Source organism: Bos javanicus, chromosome 2 (assembly GCF_032452875.1).
Source record: "Bos javanicus breed banteng chromosome 2, ARS-OSU_banteng_1.0, whole genome shotgun sequence".
Classification (NCBI taxonomy): domain Eukaryota; kingdom Metazoa; phylum Chordata; class Mammalia; order Artiodactyla; family Bovidae; genus Bos; species Bos javanicus.
In genome coordinates, this window is record NC_083869.1 from 9,123,413 (window position 1) to 9,139,879 (window position 16,467).

General features: G+C 35.7%; 1 protein-coding gene and 1 long non-coding RNA gene across 4 annotated transcripts in view; one reads left to right on the plus strand and one right to left on the minus strand.

Annotated features, from left to right (window-relative positions):
- Positions 1-12,915, plus strand: part of CALCRL (calcitonin receptor like receptor) — a 124,457-nt gene extending 111,542 nt beyond the window's left edge. For both annotated transcript variants that reach the window (XM_061433327.1, XM_061433318.1), the window contains 5 exons: positions 1,600-1,660; positions 1,744-1,810; positions 5,844-6,062; positions 6,220-6,261; positions 9,866-12,915. In XM_061433327.1, the coding sequence (XP_061289311.1) occupies positions 1,600-1,660; positions 1,744-1,810; positions 5,844-6,062; positions 6,220-6,261; positions 9,866-10,081 (605 nt within the window). In that variant the 3' untranslated portion in view covers positions 10,082-12,915. The remainder of the gene's footprint in view (positions 1-1,599; positions 1,661-1,743; positions 1,811-5,843; positions 6,063-6,219; positions 6,262-9,865) is intronic.
- LOC133257454 (uncharacterized) overlaps positions 1-16,467 on the minus strand; it is a 97,736-nt gene that overhangs the window by 43,890 nt on the left and 37,379 nt on the right. For both annotated transcript variants that reach the window (XR_009739560.1, XR_009739561.1), the window contains exon 2: positions 5,907-6,000. This is a non-coding gene — a long non-coding RNA (uncharacterized LOC133257454). The remainder of the gene's footprint in view (positions 1-5,906; positions 6,001-16,467) is intronic.

A 16,467-nucleotide genomic window follows, 5' to 3' on the forward strand; every position in this document is an offset into this window, starting at 1 on the left:
GGAACTCAAAAGCCTCTTGATGAAAGTGAAAGAGGAGAGTGAAAAATTTGGCTTAAAGCTCAACATTCAGAAAACGAAGATCATGGCATCCGGTCCCATCACTTCATGGGAAATAGACGGGGAAACAGTGGAAACAGTGGCAGACTACTTTTTTGGGCTCCAAAATCACTGCAGATGATGATTGCAGCCATGAAATTAAAAGACGCTTACTCCTTGAAAGGAAAGTTATTACCAACCTAGTAACATATTGAAAAGCAGAGACATTACTTTGCCAACAAAGGTCCGTCTAGTCAAGGCTATCGTTTTTCCAGTGGTCATGTATGGATGTGAGAGTTGGACTGTGAAGAAAGCTGAGTGCCAAAGAACTGATGCTTTTGAACTGTGGTGTTGGAGAAGACTCTTGAGAGTCCCTTGGACTGCAAGATATCCAACCAGTCCATCATAAGGAGATCAGTCTTGGGTGTTCATTGGAAGGACTGATGCTGAGGCTGAAACTCCAATACTTTGGCCACCTCATGCGAAGAGTTGACTCATTGGAAAAGACTCTGATGCTGGGAGGGATTGGGGGCAGGAGGAGAAGGGGACGACAGAGGATGAGATGGCTGGATGGCATCACTGACTTGATGGGCTTGAGTCTGAGTGAACTCCGGGAGTTGGTTATGGACAGGGAGGCATGGCATGGCATGCTGCGATTCATGGGGTGGCAAAGAGTCGGACATGACTGAGCGACTGAACTGAACTGATAAACACACCATCTTTATTTTTTCACTGAAATAAATTTTATTTTTATTGATTGATATTTTGATAGTAAAAATATCAGATATATGTTTCCCAAGTCAGTGCAATTTTTGCTCAGTTACCTGCATGTGTGTATGTGTGTATGTTCATTTGTATGCAACTCTTTGCAACCCCTTGGACTGTAGCCCCCAGGCTCCTCTGTTCGTGGGATTTCCCAGGCAAGAATACCGAAGTGAGTTGTCATTTCCTCCTCCAGGGGATCTGCCAACCCAGGACCAAATCCTCATCTCTTGTGTCTCCTGCGTTGGCAGGTGGATTCTTTACCCTGCACCTCCTGGAAGCCCATGTATATAGGCTATTAGTATATCCAGGTTGCCTTTATAAAAGCTATCCTCATTTTATCTTTGAAATATCTAATTTAGAATGCTAAGAGCATGCAAAATTTCTGATATATAAACCATCTCTCTCCTTTTTTCTTCACATAGTCAGTGTCAACTTCTTCCCACATCTGATTATCTACAAAATATTGTCTAATTCCATCTTACAGAAAATGTGTGGATTCTGAATTTCTTCTAAGCTTCTGAGAATAGGCAGCACATTTATGAACTTAGGCTCTGGAGTCCACTGATTCATAATGACTCATATTAGAATAAACTATACACACAAATACTTGAAAATATAGATACATAATACTTTACCAAATTTACTGTTCAACTAGACAGATAATACTTACTTGATAAGCATATAATGGCCAGTTATTTTTGCTCCTAGAATATCTCTGAGTTCCAAGGTTCATAATATATTTTAGGAATTCCATCTACAGAGAAAGTTGCCTATTTATTTTCTGTTTGACATTTACAGGATTTCCATTGATTCCTGCTTGTATTCACGCTGTTGCCAGAAGATTATATTACAATGACAAGTAAGATAATCTCTCTTTTTTATTTCGATTGGAAGTAAGTAGAATGAAAATATTCAACCTAATTTCCCTGCTTTTTCCCCTAGCTGCTGGATCAGTTCTGATACGCAACTCCTCTACATTATCCATGGCCCAATTTGTGCTGCTTTATTGGTATGTAATTAAAATGCTCCTTTTCCCATCATTGTTCATAGCGCAACTTTATTTCTTGAAACATCTAGCCTATGGTATCCTTTAGGGTTTCAGTGGACATAGCATACTCACAGTGTTTGATTGAAGAGGGTTTAATGAAGGTGTTGGTTTATTTGAGTTTTTTTTTTAAATAACTGGAGGACTTATTTGAAGTGATGGCAAAAAGAGTAAAGGAACTAATTCACAAGGATGGTGAGGTAGCAGGGGCCAACAATGGGATGCTATTATCATGGCTAGACTTGAAGAGAAGAGGAGAGGACAGAACAGTGTTCCTTGGGTTGGGTGAATGTGAGGAGGGCTGGCCCAGAAGGAAGTGTGGCCTTGGGTAGAGGAATGCAGCTACTGCCAAAACCACAGCCTAACAGGGAAAAAGGAGAAAGAAACACTCAAACTTCTCTCTCTGCCTATGCTCTGATCTCCTGGTTCCTCCCATTGGCCAAATGCAGCAGAAGTCTGAGGGCAAGAAAGTCTGGTGATGAAGTGGTCCTCAGAGCTGCCTCAGAGCCTCCAGGGTGCCGAGCACAACAGAGGAGGGCAGAGGAGGGATCTAGTGAGTGTGAGTGGCAATCAAAACTCTAAATCAGAAGGTTAAGGAAATAATAAATGCACTTAACAAGTGAGAAATGTAACAGCAATTAGCACAGTTCTTGAAAGAGCTTGTCCACATCAACGCTGGGAGGAAAGAGAACGTGGTGTAATTAGGATAATAGCCCATCTAGCTGCTCAGTAAGAAAGGAAGTGAAAATCCACATTATGTACATAACCCTTTTTCCATTTTTTTTTTTTTTGGCCTGACAAAAGATTAGGAGCCCTTTTTTTTCCTGCCAGGATAAAATGTTCTGCCTTTGTTTAAGCTCTAGGTCTTCCCACTGGGCAATTCCAAGGTCTTGGGAGGTGCTCTAGCGATTGTTTATATGGTCACATGTTTTTTGCACAATTTTTATAAATAAAATATTTCAACCACAATCAGTTTCTTTCCACTCAGACGTCCTCTGCCACATTTCCCCTTGAGCAGGGTGGTAATTGAATGGCTACAGCACTTTTGAGATCTTGCTAAGGGGAAATTAAGAGAGGATGCATTTAATTTGTGTTTAGTGAGAAACGTTTAGCTCACTCCAGTGCATAGTAAGTGATTGCTGGCTAATCTAGTAGGGGAGTACTTTCAGGAATCCTGTCGCCACTGAGCTCAGGCTTCCTGCTGTGACCCTAGGTGGTATCATGGTGTGAAAAATGTCCCGTGGTACCTACCACCTACGTGAACTTTATGAGTGTTGGAGTTAATATATTTCTTCTTTTTTACTTACTTAGTTTTTCTCTAAGATAGATGAGATTCAGATGTAATTCATCTGAACTTCACAATTTTTTCTCTATTTGTATTTAAAATAAGTGGAAGTATTTACAGAAAATCAGGAGGACATTCTCATTTCTAGTTTTACATTTTAAATCAGACTTGCATTTTGGAGAAGCACTTTGCATTTAGAAGTTTTCTTATAATGGGCATCTAAATTGCAACATTTATACTGATTTTTATAATTGTGATTTTTGTATATTAGGATTATAAAATATTCTAAATGTATAAACAGATAAAATGGTATTATACTCTTCTTCTATGGGTTGGTAGTAATTTCCACTTAGTCAAAAGTTTTAAAATAATAATGAATGCCCTGGGAGGGAATACAGTAGGATGGGTGGAATAGCAGCTGATGTGTTGGTTCATCACATTTCGTTTTTACACCTGTTGAAGTGGCTTATGTGGCTTTTGTCTTTAACAGAGACATTCCTATGTCTGTAACCATGTTTCTTTTCATAGATATGTTTCCATCAGGACTATAGTTAGCTGTTTATTTTTGAAACATATGCTCCGTTGAATTCTCTGAAAGAATAGTAGTGGAATATTTTTATGCCCAGTTATTTTCATAATACATGCCTCAAATCAGCAAATGTATGTTATTTGTCCATTGCTTTCTATATTAGCTGAGATACTATCATTATTTTTCCAATTAATAGAAGTATATAAGATATAAATTGCTTATTAGTATGCAGTTTGAAAATTTTAGATTATTAAACAAAGCACAGATGCTAAAAGTCAGGGTGGGAAAAAAGGAAAGAGAACAGCATTTTAGAAAAAGACCCCTAAGCGGCTTTTCTGGGGCTAACATCTGTAGTTCTATGGAAGGCATAAGGAATGGGCATAGAGGAAATAGACAAAATAACAGATATTGGCATGGGTGAAGATAAGAAAGAAAGTATAATTCAGCCAAAGAGTGAGAGAGAGAGAAATATATTTCTGTAGAACTCTGCTCATTTCCTGAACACTATATTTTTGAAGTTTTATGTCTCCCTTTCAAAGGGAACATTTTCTCTTCGGGAAAGTTGTTAATTCATAGGACTTTAAAAATCACAGAAAGTAATTAACAAAAGGTTCTGCTGGGTGCCAAATTTTTTTTAACCCTAGGATGATCTAGGTTGAATATCAACTAGTTTAAGTATGTGATTCAGCCTCTTCGTAAGGATGAAGAAGATTATAGTACTATGATGGGGAGTTGGGATGATTTTTGTTACACACAAATAACACAGGAAGGAAAAACTAAAAATATGAAAATGGCTATTGTGATATAATACATATTTGGATGGGCTTCCCAGGTAGCCCTAGGGGTAAAGAACCCACCTACAAATGGAGGAGACATGAGACACAGTTTGATCCCTGGGTCAGGAAGATCTTCTGGAGGAAGACATGGCAACCATTCCATTATTCTTCCCTGGAAAATTCCATGAACCAAGGAGCCTGGCAGGCTAGAGTCCATGGGGTCACAAAGAGTTAGACAAGACTAAAGCAACTTAGCGCACACACACGTATTTGGAAAGTACCTCGTTTGGACACTAATACAGAGTAGAGACTTAAAATAATTAGCCTTTGTTACAAACAATTGTTTCCTTTCTTTGGGATTAAAATATTCAAAGTTTTGGTTTTCTTAATCATAGCAGGATTTTAAAATATTGCATAAGAAAATAAACTAAACAAAACAATCCGATGTTACTCAATTGAATGTGGTCCACAATAACACCACCATAATTTTGTTTTTTAAGATATAAGTCCATTAAAATTGATGTACTTTTTAAATTAATAAATCACAATTCCAATATCTAAAGGTAACAAAAACATATTAATAAATATATTAATATCTGTACCCCATGCTCATCGCAGCATTATCCACAACAGCTAAGACATGGAAACAACCTAAGAAGGATACACACACACACACACACACACACACAAACACACACATTAGTATTTAGCCACAAAAAATGAGAAAATCCTGACACTGGAGACAACATGAATGAAACTTGAGGGCATTACACCAAGTGAAATAAGTTAGACAGAGAAAGACAGATACTGTATGATCTCACTTACATGTGGAATCTAAACAAATAGACAAGCTCATAGAAAAAAAGAGATCATATTTGCAGTTGCCCTTAGGGGTTAGGGATGGAGGAATTGGATGAAGATGGTCAAAAGGCACAAACTCCCAGGTATAAGATAAAGGAGAACAAGGAATGTAATGTATAGCATGATGATTATTGTTATCACCACTGTATGATATATATGTAAATTGCTGAGAATAAATTGTAAAAGTTCTCAGCATAAGGAAATGTGTATATATATACATGCATATATACTTTTTTGGTATCTGTATGAGATGGTTAACATTAGCTTAATGTATTGTGGTTATCATTTCACAATATATGTGAGATTAAATCATTATGCTATGCAACCTAAACTTAAATAGTGTCAATTATGTGTCAGTAAAGCTGGAGAAAAAAATAAAAGAAAAATTCAACAGCAGAAATAAAAATTAATATTTAAGCAAGTATTCTTTTCAATAGAACATATTCTTGTGTACTGAAAATATTCTAAGATTTATAAAATCAGTGATTCTTCAGTAAAGATTCTTAATATGAAATAATTTCCATATGCCATTTTATTTTCTTTTAGGTGAATCTTTTTTTCCTATTAAATATTGTACGTGTTCTTATCACCAAGTTAAAAGTTACTCACCAAGCAGAATCCAATCTGTACATGAAAGCTGTGAGAGCTACGCTTATCCTGGTGCCGTTGCTTGGCATTGAATTTGTGCTGATTCCATGGCGACCTGAAGGAAAGATTGCAGAAGAGATATATGATTACATCATAAACATCCTCATGCACTATCAGGTATGGTGTTCTTGCATCAGGAAGGCACCTTGTGATGTTCGGATGTAAATTTACCATGTAGCGTTGGCTTCATTTTTGACTACCTATACAGCAAATCGATTACCAAAAAATGCACCTTTTCTATTTGGAATCAGATAATTCTATTTTTCTTTTACAGGGTCTCTTGGTATCTACAATTTTCTGCTTCTTTAATGGAGAGGTATGGTGACTGATTTTATTCCTTTTATCATTTTGTGTTTGTAATCCATTTTTTTCCTTTAAAAAAGAGAAAGAATTATAAATCCCCTAGGAATAAGTATTTCAAATTCCATCTCTGTCAGAAAAAAGAAGCGTAGAGGCTCTTTGAATATATGCAATTCTTCTTCCCAAAAGTTCAGGGCAAATTAGAGTTGAGGTTAGGGCAAATTCAGACTCACTTTAAAATATTCTGTCAATGACTGTTATTCATCTAGTCTTTCAACTTACCTTTTGAACTAATCCTACTAATTCTGGACTTGGCCCTAGGCAGTGTTAGACTATCCTTATCTTCATCGAACATACACTCTAATGGGAAATAAAATTGCCTCATTTTAATTTTCCCTCTTTCTCTGTTGGCTTTGTCCACACTGTGGTCTTTGGAAACATTTTTATGTCGAATAAAAAAGATTTCTAAAAATTTAAACCCAGTTATGCACAGAAGAGTGGCATCAGATTAGGAAACATAATCGAGGTCTCTAATTCATAACATGGCAATGTGATCTGAGATATTTCAGGATTTTTATCCAAGGCTTTCCTAATTGGAAAGTTTCAGACATTTTAGAAATTGGTACCACATTTCTTATGCATGTGAATAGAACTATATAGCTCAGTGGTTTGGGCTATATTGCTTTAGCTCTTTATATGTTTTTAATCTACTTGACAGTGTTAACCTATTGGAGGAGCTTGGCAAAATTCAGCAAAGTTTAGAAATTCAGACAGCAAATGATAAGACTTACACACTTGTAACTGTGAAACTTATCACAAAGCTTCAGACTGGCAATACATGGAACCAGTTAACATAACTTTATAGGAATCATTTCTATGCAACTAATCAATGTCAGAAATCATGTACATGTCATGAAAAACTATAAAATATTTTTCTCTTGTTTATGTGATACTTTACTTAGCACATAATTTCATATTTTATTTCTTAATTTTAAATATAGATTTTATCATACATATATAATTATTTATAATGGCATATAGAAGTATCAAACGTATTTAAGTGGTCTCTTCATGATTCTTCTGCTGTGTAGAGGACAAGGGTGACTTTTTCTGAAGTAAGAAGTAGAGACAGAAAATGCAATTAGGAAGAATAGATACATTGTTTTGATAATACAATTCAAATAGTATTTATTGTGTAACTATAAATTTATTATTATATAAACTGAATTAGACAATCCAATTTCTGCCTATATAGGATTTTACAATTAAATATAGGTAAGAAAACTACAGTATGACATAAAACATGTATGAACTAAGAAAGATATACCTTTGCATCTGCAGGAGCGAATTTTATTTTTATAATGGACATTTTTTTAAGTACAAATCATAATCATTAGTAAAATATTTAGTGATGGAAGGCAGTGTAGAATAAAGGCACTGACATAATAGTGCGTTTAAACCCAAAGATGCCACTTTGCTCCTGGCTGTAACATCATGGGAAATACTCTGAACCCCAAGGAGTCCCAGTGTGTATTTCTATTCAAAGGATATAAAAGCAAGCTCCTAACACAAATCTCAGAGGGATAAATGTAAACTAGGACTATAAAGTTTTTAGCACCATGCTCCAACCTCAGTAGATAGCACATTAAAGATTCCTTATTAGGTCTGTCAAATCACTCATTTATAAAAATATATATATAAAGGAGTTCATTACTCATATTGGAATCAAATCTCAAATTGACCTTTATATTTAGAAAGAGTGCTCAGGGAATATTTAAACTAATGCATAACTCTCTAACTGCACTTTATCTACGTAAGCAATAGAGACACAGGCCTTGATATTTTGCCATGTCTGAAAATTTTGGCATTAGAAAATTATAATAATATAAAATTTTTGAGCCAAGTTGTTACCAAATCCTTTAGCTCCCCACAACATCTCCAATATCTGTCCCCCTTTCTTCATCTCTAGATATAATACCTGCTTGTGTATGATTCATTTCTCATCTTAAGAAATACTATAACCCTTCTTTTTTTGTCTCTTTGCCTCTAGTTTTTCCCTTTCTCTTAACACAAGGCATGCTGTCAAATTCATTTTGTGTGGTTCCAACTATGTCATATACTTCTTAAAATCATTTGGCAAAACCAATACGATATTGTAAAGTAATTAGCCTCCAATTAAAATAAATAAATTTATATTTAAAAAAAAGAAAAAAAAATCACTTGCTCAGGCTTAATTTCCTTCTTGCTTTCCACATTAGGTCAAACAGCTTGTCTTTGTCTTAACATCTCTATTTACGTTTTTATTCTCACATTTTATTTTTATTTCTCAGCCAAAATATTCTTATTTGCATTTGTCACTAGTTAAATAATGTGGCTTGACAAGTCCTCAGATTGCTTTCATCTCAAGTCCATTCAATCAAAAAAATGTGCACCATTAGCATACACTAGGGAGTCTGGTCATTGGGAGGGCCCTCATCAGACATGGAAATGTACAGATGTTGGAGTTGGAGGTGTGCTTGAATATTCTCGTTTATGCTTACTGACTCAATATAAAGAAAATCATCTGTGTCTTATGTTAAATTAACACCAAAGTCATTATATGGGCTTCCCAGGTGGCGCTAGTAGTAAAAAAAAAAACACGCCTGCCAACGCAGGAGACGTAAGAGACGCAAGTTCCATCCCTGTGTCTGGGAAGATCCCCTGGAGGAGGCATGGCAACCCACTTCAGTATTTTTGCCTGGAGAATTCCATGGACAGAGGAGCCTGGAGGGCTATGGTCCGTACAGTCACAAAAGAGTCAGACACAACTGAAGCGACTTAGCACACATGGCCAAAGTAACTGTATACGGCCTACCTAGCTCTGGTCCCTAGCACCAAACAGAAGGAAGAGTAATTAAACTTCACATTTAGAAGAGAGGGATCTAAATACAAAAAAAGTGGAGTGATGACATTCCTAATATTTTTTTTTTTCACATGCAAATTCCTATTTTTTTTTAAATGCTCATCCCATTTGTAATTTTCCATTCAACATGTTCTTCCCGCTGGGTGAAAAGCTACATGAGGATTAAAAACTCTGTTCTTCTTTTATTTTTTTCCCCAGAATGTAGCTATTAAGCTACATATCTGTCATATGGTAATCACTTAATAAAGTGAGTGCTACTGATGTTGTTGATGATGATTTATTATATTTCCTGTATCCCTAACTTCTTTTTCTTTTATCTCTTTTCTCATCTCCAATTATCTCATTCTTTTAATAAAATGTTGATACAGAACTAAATGTTGCTCATGCCAGCTTGTGAGAATGGGGATTAATTACTTAACAGCTAGACATTCATGTGCATTTTAGCTTCAAAGAGAAAGCATAGAAAGTAAAATATGAATCTTTCTGTAGTCTGTACTAAAGAACAAAGTAATTACAATCATTTCCTAATATAAAGATGGTTTACTCAATTTCATATTCTAATTAAGAAAAGAAAGCAATATTATTTACCCATTAATATCAGTGATTTTTTTAAAGAAAAGCTTTTGTATATAATTAATTTTGTTGTACTATTAGACATATTATCTTCATTTGATTTAATTAACTGCTCTTGCCCTTTCTGTTTCTTTCTGTTTTATAGGTTCAAGCAATTCTGAGAAGAAACTGGAATCAATATAAAATCCAATTTGGAAACAACTTTTCCCACTCAGATACTCTCCGTAGTGCATCTTACACGGTTTCAACAATCAGCGATGGTACAGGTTACAGTCACGACTGTCTAAGTGAACACTTAAATGGAAAAAGCATCCACGATACTGAAAACGTGGTCATAAAACCCGAAAAGTTATACGATTGATAATAGAGGGTATACTGCTGAACTATTTTTTGCCACTCCTAACTCAAGGATTTGGATCCATGACTTTACAACCACAAGACTTCAGTATTAGATGAATTATTTGAAGGTGACAAAGAAAACGCTCATGAATTCAGTAGGGTGTTGATAAATGTTTCGCACTAGCTCCATGGGGGAAAATTGTCTTGATCTATGATTTTTTCCAGTTTTTAGGTTGTAAATACTCCCACCATGACTGATTTCCAGCTATCAACTTAACATCACTGCATGTGGAACTGGGTAAAGATGAGCACATTCTATTCCTGTAGGTTGGTTTGAGCCACCTCCAGGACACTACTGCATAAATCCACAAATAGTTATAAAAGTTCACAGACACGGCGGGCACAGTTCCACTCCTATTGCCTAAAGAGGCCTAGTGAAGGCTTATAGATTTGGAGGGAAAATGACCTTTCATTTGATTTGAAAATCTTTTCCCCAAGTTCATTGCTGCAGTTGATTTTTTACCCAGAAAATGTTCTAGCTCTTTTGTTTTTATTTTTTAAAGTGAACCTGATAATTAATTATTCCTCTTTGCTTACTGTTTTCTCCCCAGGAAAAATATTGAGCAGAATTGCTGTTGGCTACTTATTTGCTGATTCATCACAGTTATACCCTTTGTCATATGCATTTTTAAGACTTGATGAATAATATATATGACATGCAATCCTGCTTTGGTATTATTAGGGAGACATCTTGGTTGATACTACAAAACATGTTGTCAACTACTTTCCTATATTCGTACACATATGGGAAGGAATTCATGTCCATGTACCTGTAAATAGAAACCTTGCCCCTTCCATTTCTACTATATGGACAAATTAGCAATTATTTTACATGAAGGAAATCAATGAAGGGTTTATTATTTCCTCAAAAGTTTGTAAAAAATTGTGAAAAATGAGCTTGTAAATACTCTTTCATTCTATTTTATAGCCTCAAATATATACAATCTACATAATTTTTAAAAACAAATGCTTAATGTAACAAAGTGTGCATGCTAATATCTGATACTGTCTCTGGGCTAATTTTATAATAAAATAGAATCTGGAATTCTATATTTGTTAAATATTTTAAAGACAACCAGGTGTCAGCATCAGAAGTTTGAGAACTAGGTTTGAGAAATATCTATGATAAGATATAAAATATTTATTTAAATATCCCTCAAGGCCATTGTTTTATTGAATATTTTTGCTTTGGTGATTCAAATCTTAATAATAGGTATGTTTGACATATTTTTCCTTTTATTTTGACGATGAATTTTCATTCTAATCCAGAAAATTTAAATGACTTCTGTAACAAATGCCTGTTTGTTACTCTTTTGGTTTTTATCCCATTAAAAATATTACTTTTCTGACTTACTATAAGATGATATATAGTTTTGGAAATACTCCAGGCTATTTTTTAAAACTAGACAAATACATATCATATACAATGTTTTAATATTTTAATAGAGATAGTATATATGATAATACAATACAGTATTGGAACATTTATGGAATAATGAAATTAAGATGGAAAAAATCTTCCCTAATGAATTAAAGTGATATTTAAATGGGATTCATTTTCCCTAATGTCATTTTCCACTGAAATTGTTGAAATTCATAAGTCAATTTTGGCAGGAGAATTCATTATTTTTCTTTTTTGTGTGTGGTGTGTCAATCTGCTTAAAATAGAGTAGACTAATGACTTAGTCATCACAGGTTTTTTCTTAAGCTGTAAATAAATGGTAAGTTCAGAAGGCCTCTGAAGTTGTCCAGGAAAATCATCTAAATTAATAAGAATTCACTTATTAAAAGGACTGATCAATAGATTTATGATTTACCTATACACAGGTAAAAGCTGTATTGTTAGTCTCAGATTTATGGATTTCAAAATAAGTTGTCATAAAAAGATATGCAGGCTGTTCTGGTCTTTCTAATGCTAAATTATATAATTCCTTTAAATAAACTTACTTTTAGCTATTATTCAAAGACACAGATTCAAGTCCTTTGCTGGCATTGTCTATATGTTTCAGCATTCTACCAGACAAACTATCAAGTCTCAACCATAAATGACAATAGAAAATGTCAAATTATCCACAAGCATCATATTAAAAATAATTGTGACTTTCAAGTATTTTTACTGTGCTTTTATCATATTCAGTTTAGATCAGATTTCCTTTTTGGCCAGGATTTATCTATTGTACCACCTTTAGGCGTAGACAGTCCATGATTAATGAGTGTTAGTTTTGTACCCATATATTTTTGGAAGTAATATTTTTAAATATTAGACTTCTCTAAAGCTGAAGTACTAATAATTAAGATCTCCTTTGTATTTTACTCATGAAGAAAAAGGAAAACATATAATTTTTAAAAACAAACTGCTTTGGTATCTAAAAGCTTACTGGGGAATTTCTAACTTTTAAAATGTAAATCTGCTACTTTTCTGCAAGTACTTGCAAAAGTCATTTTAATTGTTTAAAAATTCTGGTCTGTCATTTTTTTAAATTCTAAATTTATTTAGTGTGTTTATTCATAGAATATACATTCTGGCATTTAGTGTTTGTTCTAATGTAATTCAATGTACATAGTAGTGGTAGCTGTAGTGCTGTATTTATTGCTTGATAACTTTTTTACAATGTGAACTTATTTTAATTTTCACTTGGTTTTAATATGCTAATAAAAACTATCATTTCTTTTATTTCTAAAACATACCCAAGATATTCTTTTCAATTAACTCATGTTATGCCTACTTAATGTATATCTCTATATTTTGATTGTATGAAAATATTAAAGGTATGAGCTAAAGTTGATTTTCACTCATGCTTACTGCAGTGCTGAATAATTTAAATTATAATGATTTTTAATTCTTTATAGCAACCACTGAAACACTTACAATTGATGAGTATATCTCAGTCACCCTCTTTGAAGTCTTTCATAATGCTATAAATCATTCTATAAAGCAATTTGTTTTGTAAGCTAGAAAATTCTAAATAAACTGCAATGTATGCAAATTCCTTCTAAGACTGAAAGAAAGGAAAAGATGCCCAGGGATAAGAAAATGCAGAGATTTGTCTCCTTTCTCTAAAGAACTATTTCTCTAAAGTTCTTTCTCTAAACTAATTAAGTGTACAGTTCACTCATTTCCAGGTGTCCTTCATGTATTATATTAGTGTTGTGGCCACAGTCAGTTTTAGTACATTTTCATGACCTCAGGAGTTCACCACCTGTCCTTCGCCATCACCTCTAACATCCCGTCCCTGCTGTCACCTGAGCCCTAAGAACACAAACCTACTTTCTTTCTCAGTAGACTTCCCTATTCTGGACTTTCCCATGAATGGAATTATATGGAATATGGTGTTTTGTGACTGACTGCTTTCATCTGTAATTTTTTCAAGGTTCATCATGTTTTAAATTGTCTCATCATTACATTCCTTTCTTTGCCTGAATTATTAAATTGTATGGATTTACCAAATTTTGTTTATTCATCTGTCTGTTGATGGACATTTGTGTTTTTCTGATTTTTTGGCTATTATGAATAATGCTATTATAAATACTTAGGTAAATTTTACTTGGTTATATTTCCAGAAGTAAAAATGTTGGGTCGTATGTTAAGCAGTCTGAGGTCTATCAGACTGCTTTTCAAATCAACTGGATAATTTAATATTCCCATTGGCAATATTTGAGGGTTCCTCTTTCTCCACATACTTCCCAATACTTGTTATTATCTGTCTTTTCTCGGAGAAGGCAATGGCACCCCACTCCAGTACTCTTGCCTGGAAAATCACATGGGCGCAGGAGCCTGGTGGGCTGCAGTCCATGGGGTCGCGAAGAGTCGGACATGACTGAGCGACTTGACTTTCACTATTCACTTTCATGCATTGGAGAAAGAAATGGCAACCCACTCCAGTGTTCCTGCCTGGAGAATCCCAGGGACGGGGAAGCCTGGTTGGCTGCCGTCTATGGGGTCGCACAGAGTCGAACACGACTGAAGCGACTTAGCAGCAGCAGTCTTTTCTACTCTATTCATCCTCAGTTCAGTTCAGTTCAGTCCTCAGTCGTGTCCGACTCTTTGCAACCCCATGAATCGCAGCACGCCAGGCCTCCCTGTGCATCACCAACTCCCGGAGTTCACTCAAACTCACGTCCATCGAGTCGGTGATGCCATCCAGCCATCTCACCCTCTGTCGTCCCCTTCTCCTCTTGCCCCTAATCCCTCCCAGCATCAGAGTCTTTTCCAATGAGTCAACTCTTCACATGAGGTGGCCAAAGTACTGGAGTTTCAGCTTTAGCATCATTCCTTCCAAAGAACACTCAGGGCTGATCTCCTTCAGAATGGACTGGTTGAATATCTTGCAGTCCAAGGGACTCTGAAGAGTCTTCTCCAACACCACAGTTCAAAAGCATCAATTCTTTGGCGCTCAGCCTTCTTCACAGTCCAACTCTCAGATCCATACATGACCACAGGAAAAACCATAGCCTTGACTAGACAAACCTTTGTTGGCAAAGTAATGTCTCTGCTTTTGAATATGCTATCTAGGTTGGTCATAACTTTCCTTCCAAGGAGTAAGCGTCTTTTAATTTCATGGCTGCAGTCACTATCTGCAGTGATTGTGGAGCCCCCCAAAATAAAGTCTGACACTGTTTCCACTGTTTCCCCATCTATTTCCCTTGAAGTAATGGGATCAGATGCCATGATCTTCCTTTTCTGAATGTTGAGCTTTAAGTAAACTTTTTCACTCTCCACTTTCACTGTCATCAAAAGGCTTTTTAGTTCCTCTTCACTTTCTGCCATAAGGGTGGTGTCATCTGCATATCTGAGGTTATTGATGTTTATCCTAGAGAGTGTGAAATGGTATCCTGTGGTTTTAATTTGCATTTATTTGATGGCTAATGATGTTGAACACCATTTCATATTTTTGTTGCCCATTTGTATATTTTGGGGGGAGAAGCATTCAAACACCTTATCCATTTTAAATTGGATTTTTTTCTTTTTATTATTGAATTAAAAGAGTTCTTCATGTATTCCAGATACAGGTCCCTATCAGATATACAATTGCAAACCTTTTCTCTCATTCTATGGGTCATATTTTCACTTTTTTATTGGTGCTCTTCATAACACAGAAGTCTATAATCTATAATCTCAGTTTATCTATTGCTTCTTTTGGTTCTTGGGCTTTCATTTTCTTATATAAAATTCCTTTGCCAAATTGAAGATCATAAAGATCTACTTCGTTTCTTCAAAGGGATTTATAGTTTTTGCTCTTATGTTTAGGTCTTTGGTCCATTTTGAGTTAATTTTTGTATACCATGTGAGTTGTTGTTCAGTCGCTAAATCATGTCTGACTCTATGTGACCCCATGGACTGCACCATGCCAGGCTCCTCTGTCCTCTGCTATCTCCCAGATTTTGCTCAAATTCATGTTCACTGAATCCATGATGGTATTTAACCGTCTCATCCTCTGTCAGCCTCTTCCCCTCCTGACCTCAATCTTTCCCAGCATCAGGGTCTTTTCCAAGAAGTCTGCTCTTTCCATCAGATGGCTAAAGTATTGGGGCTTCAGATATCAGTCCTTCAGTGAATATTCAAGATTGATTTCCTTTAGGATTTACTGGTTTGATCTCCTTGCAGCCCAGTGGACTCTCAAGAGTCTTCAATATCGCAATTCAAAAGCATTAATTCTTTGGTATTCAGCCTTCTTTATGGTCCAACTCCCACATACATGACTAACGGAAAAACCATAGCTTTGACTAGATGGACCTTTGTTGGCAAAGCGATGTCTCTGATTTTTAATACAATGTTTAAGTTTATCAAAGATTTCCTTCCAAGGAGCAAGCATCTTTTAATTTCATGGCCGCAGTCAACATCGACAATGATTTTGGAGCCCAAGAAAAAAAATCTGCCACTGCTTCACTTTTCTCCATGTGCCATGAAGTGATGGTACTGGATGCCATGATCTTAGTTTTCTAAATGTTGAATTTCAAGCCAGTTTTTTCATTCTCCTCTTTCACTCTCATCAAGAGGCTCTTTAGTTCCTCTTCACTTTCTGACATCAGAGTGGTATCATCTGCATATTTGTGGTTGTTGATATTTCTCCTAGCAATTTTGATTCCAGCCTGTGGTTCATCCAGTCTGGCATTTCGCATGATGTACTCTGCTTATCAGAGAAGGCAATGACACCCCACTCCAGTACTCTTGCCTGGAAAATCCCATGGACGGAGGAGCCTGGTAGGCTGTGGTCCATGGGGTCGCGAAGAGTCAAACACGACTGAGCGACTTCACTTTCACTTTTCACTTTCATGCATTGGAGAAGGAAATGGCAACCCACTCCAGTGTTCTTGCCTGGAGAGTCCCAGGGACAGGGGAGCCTGGTG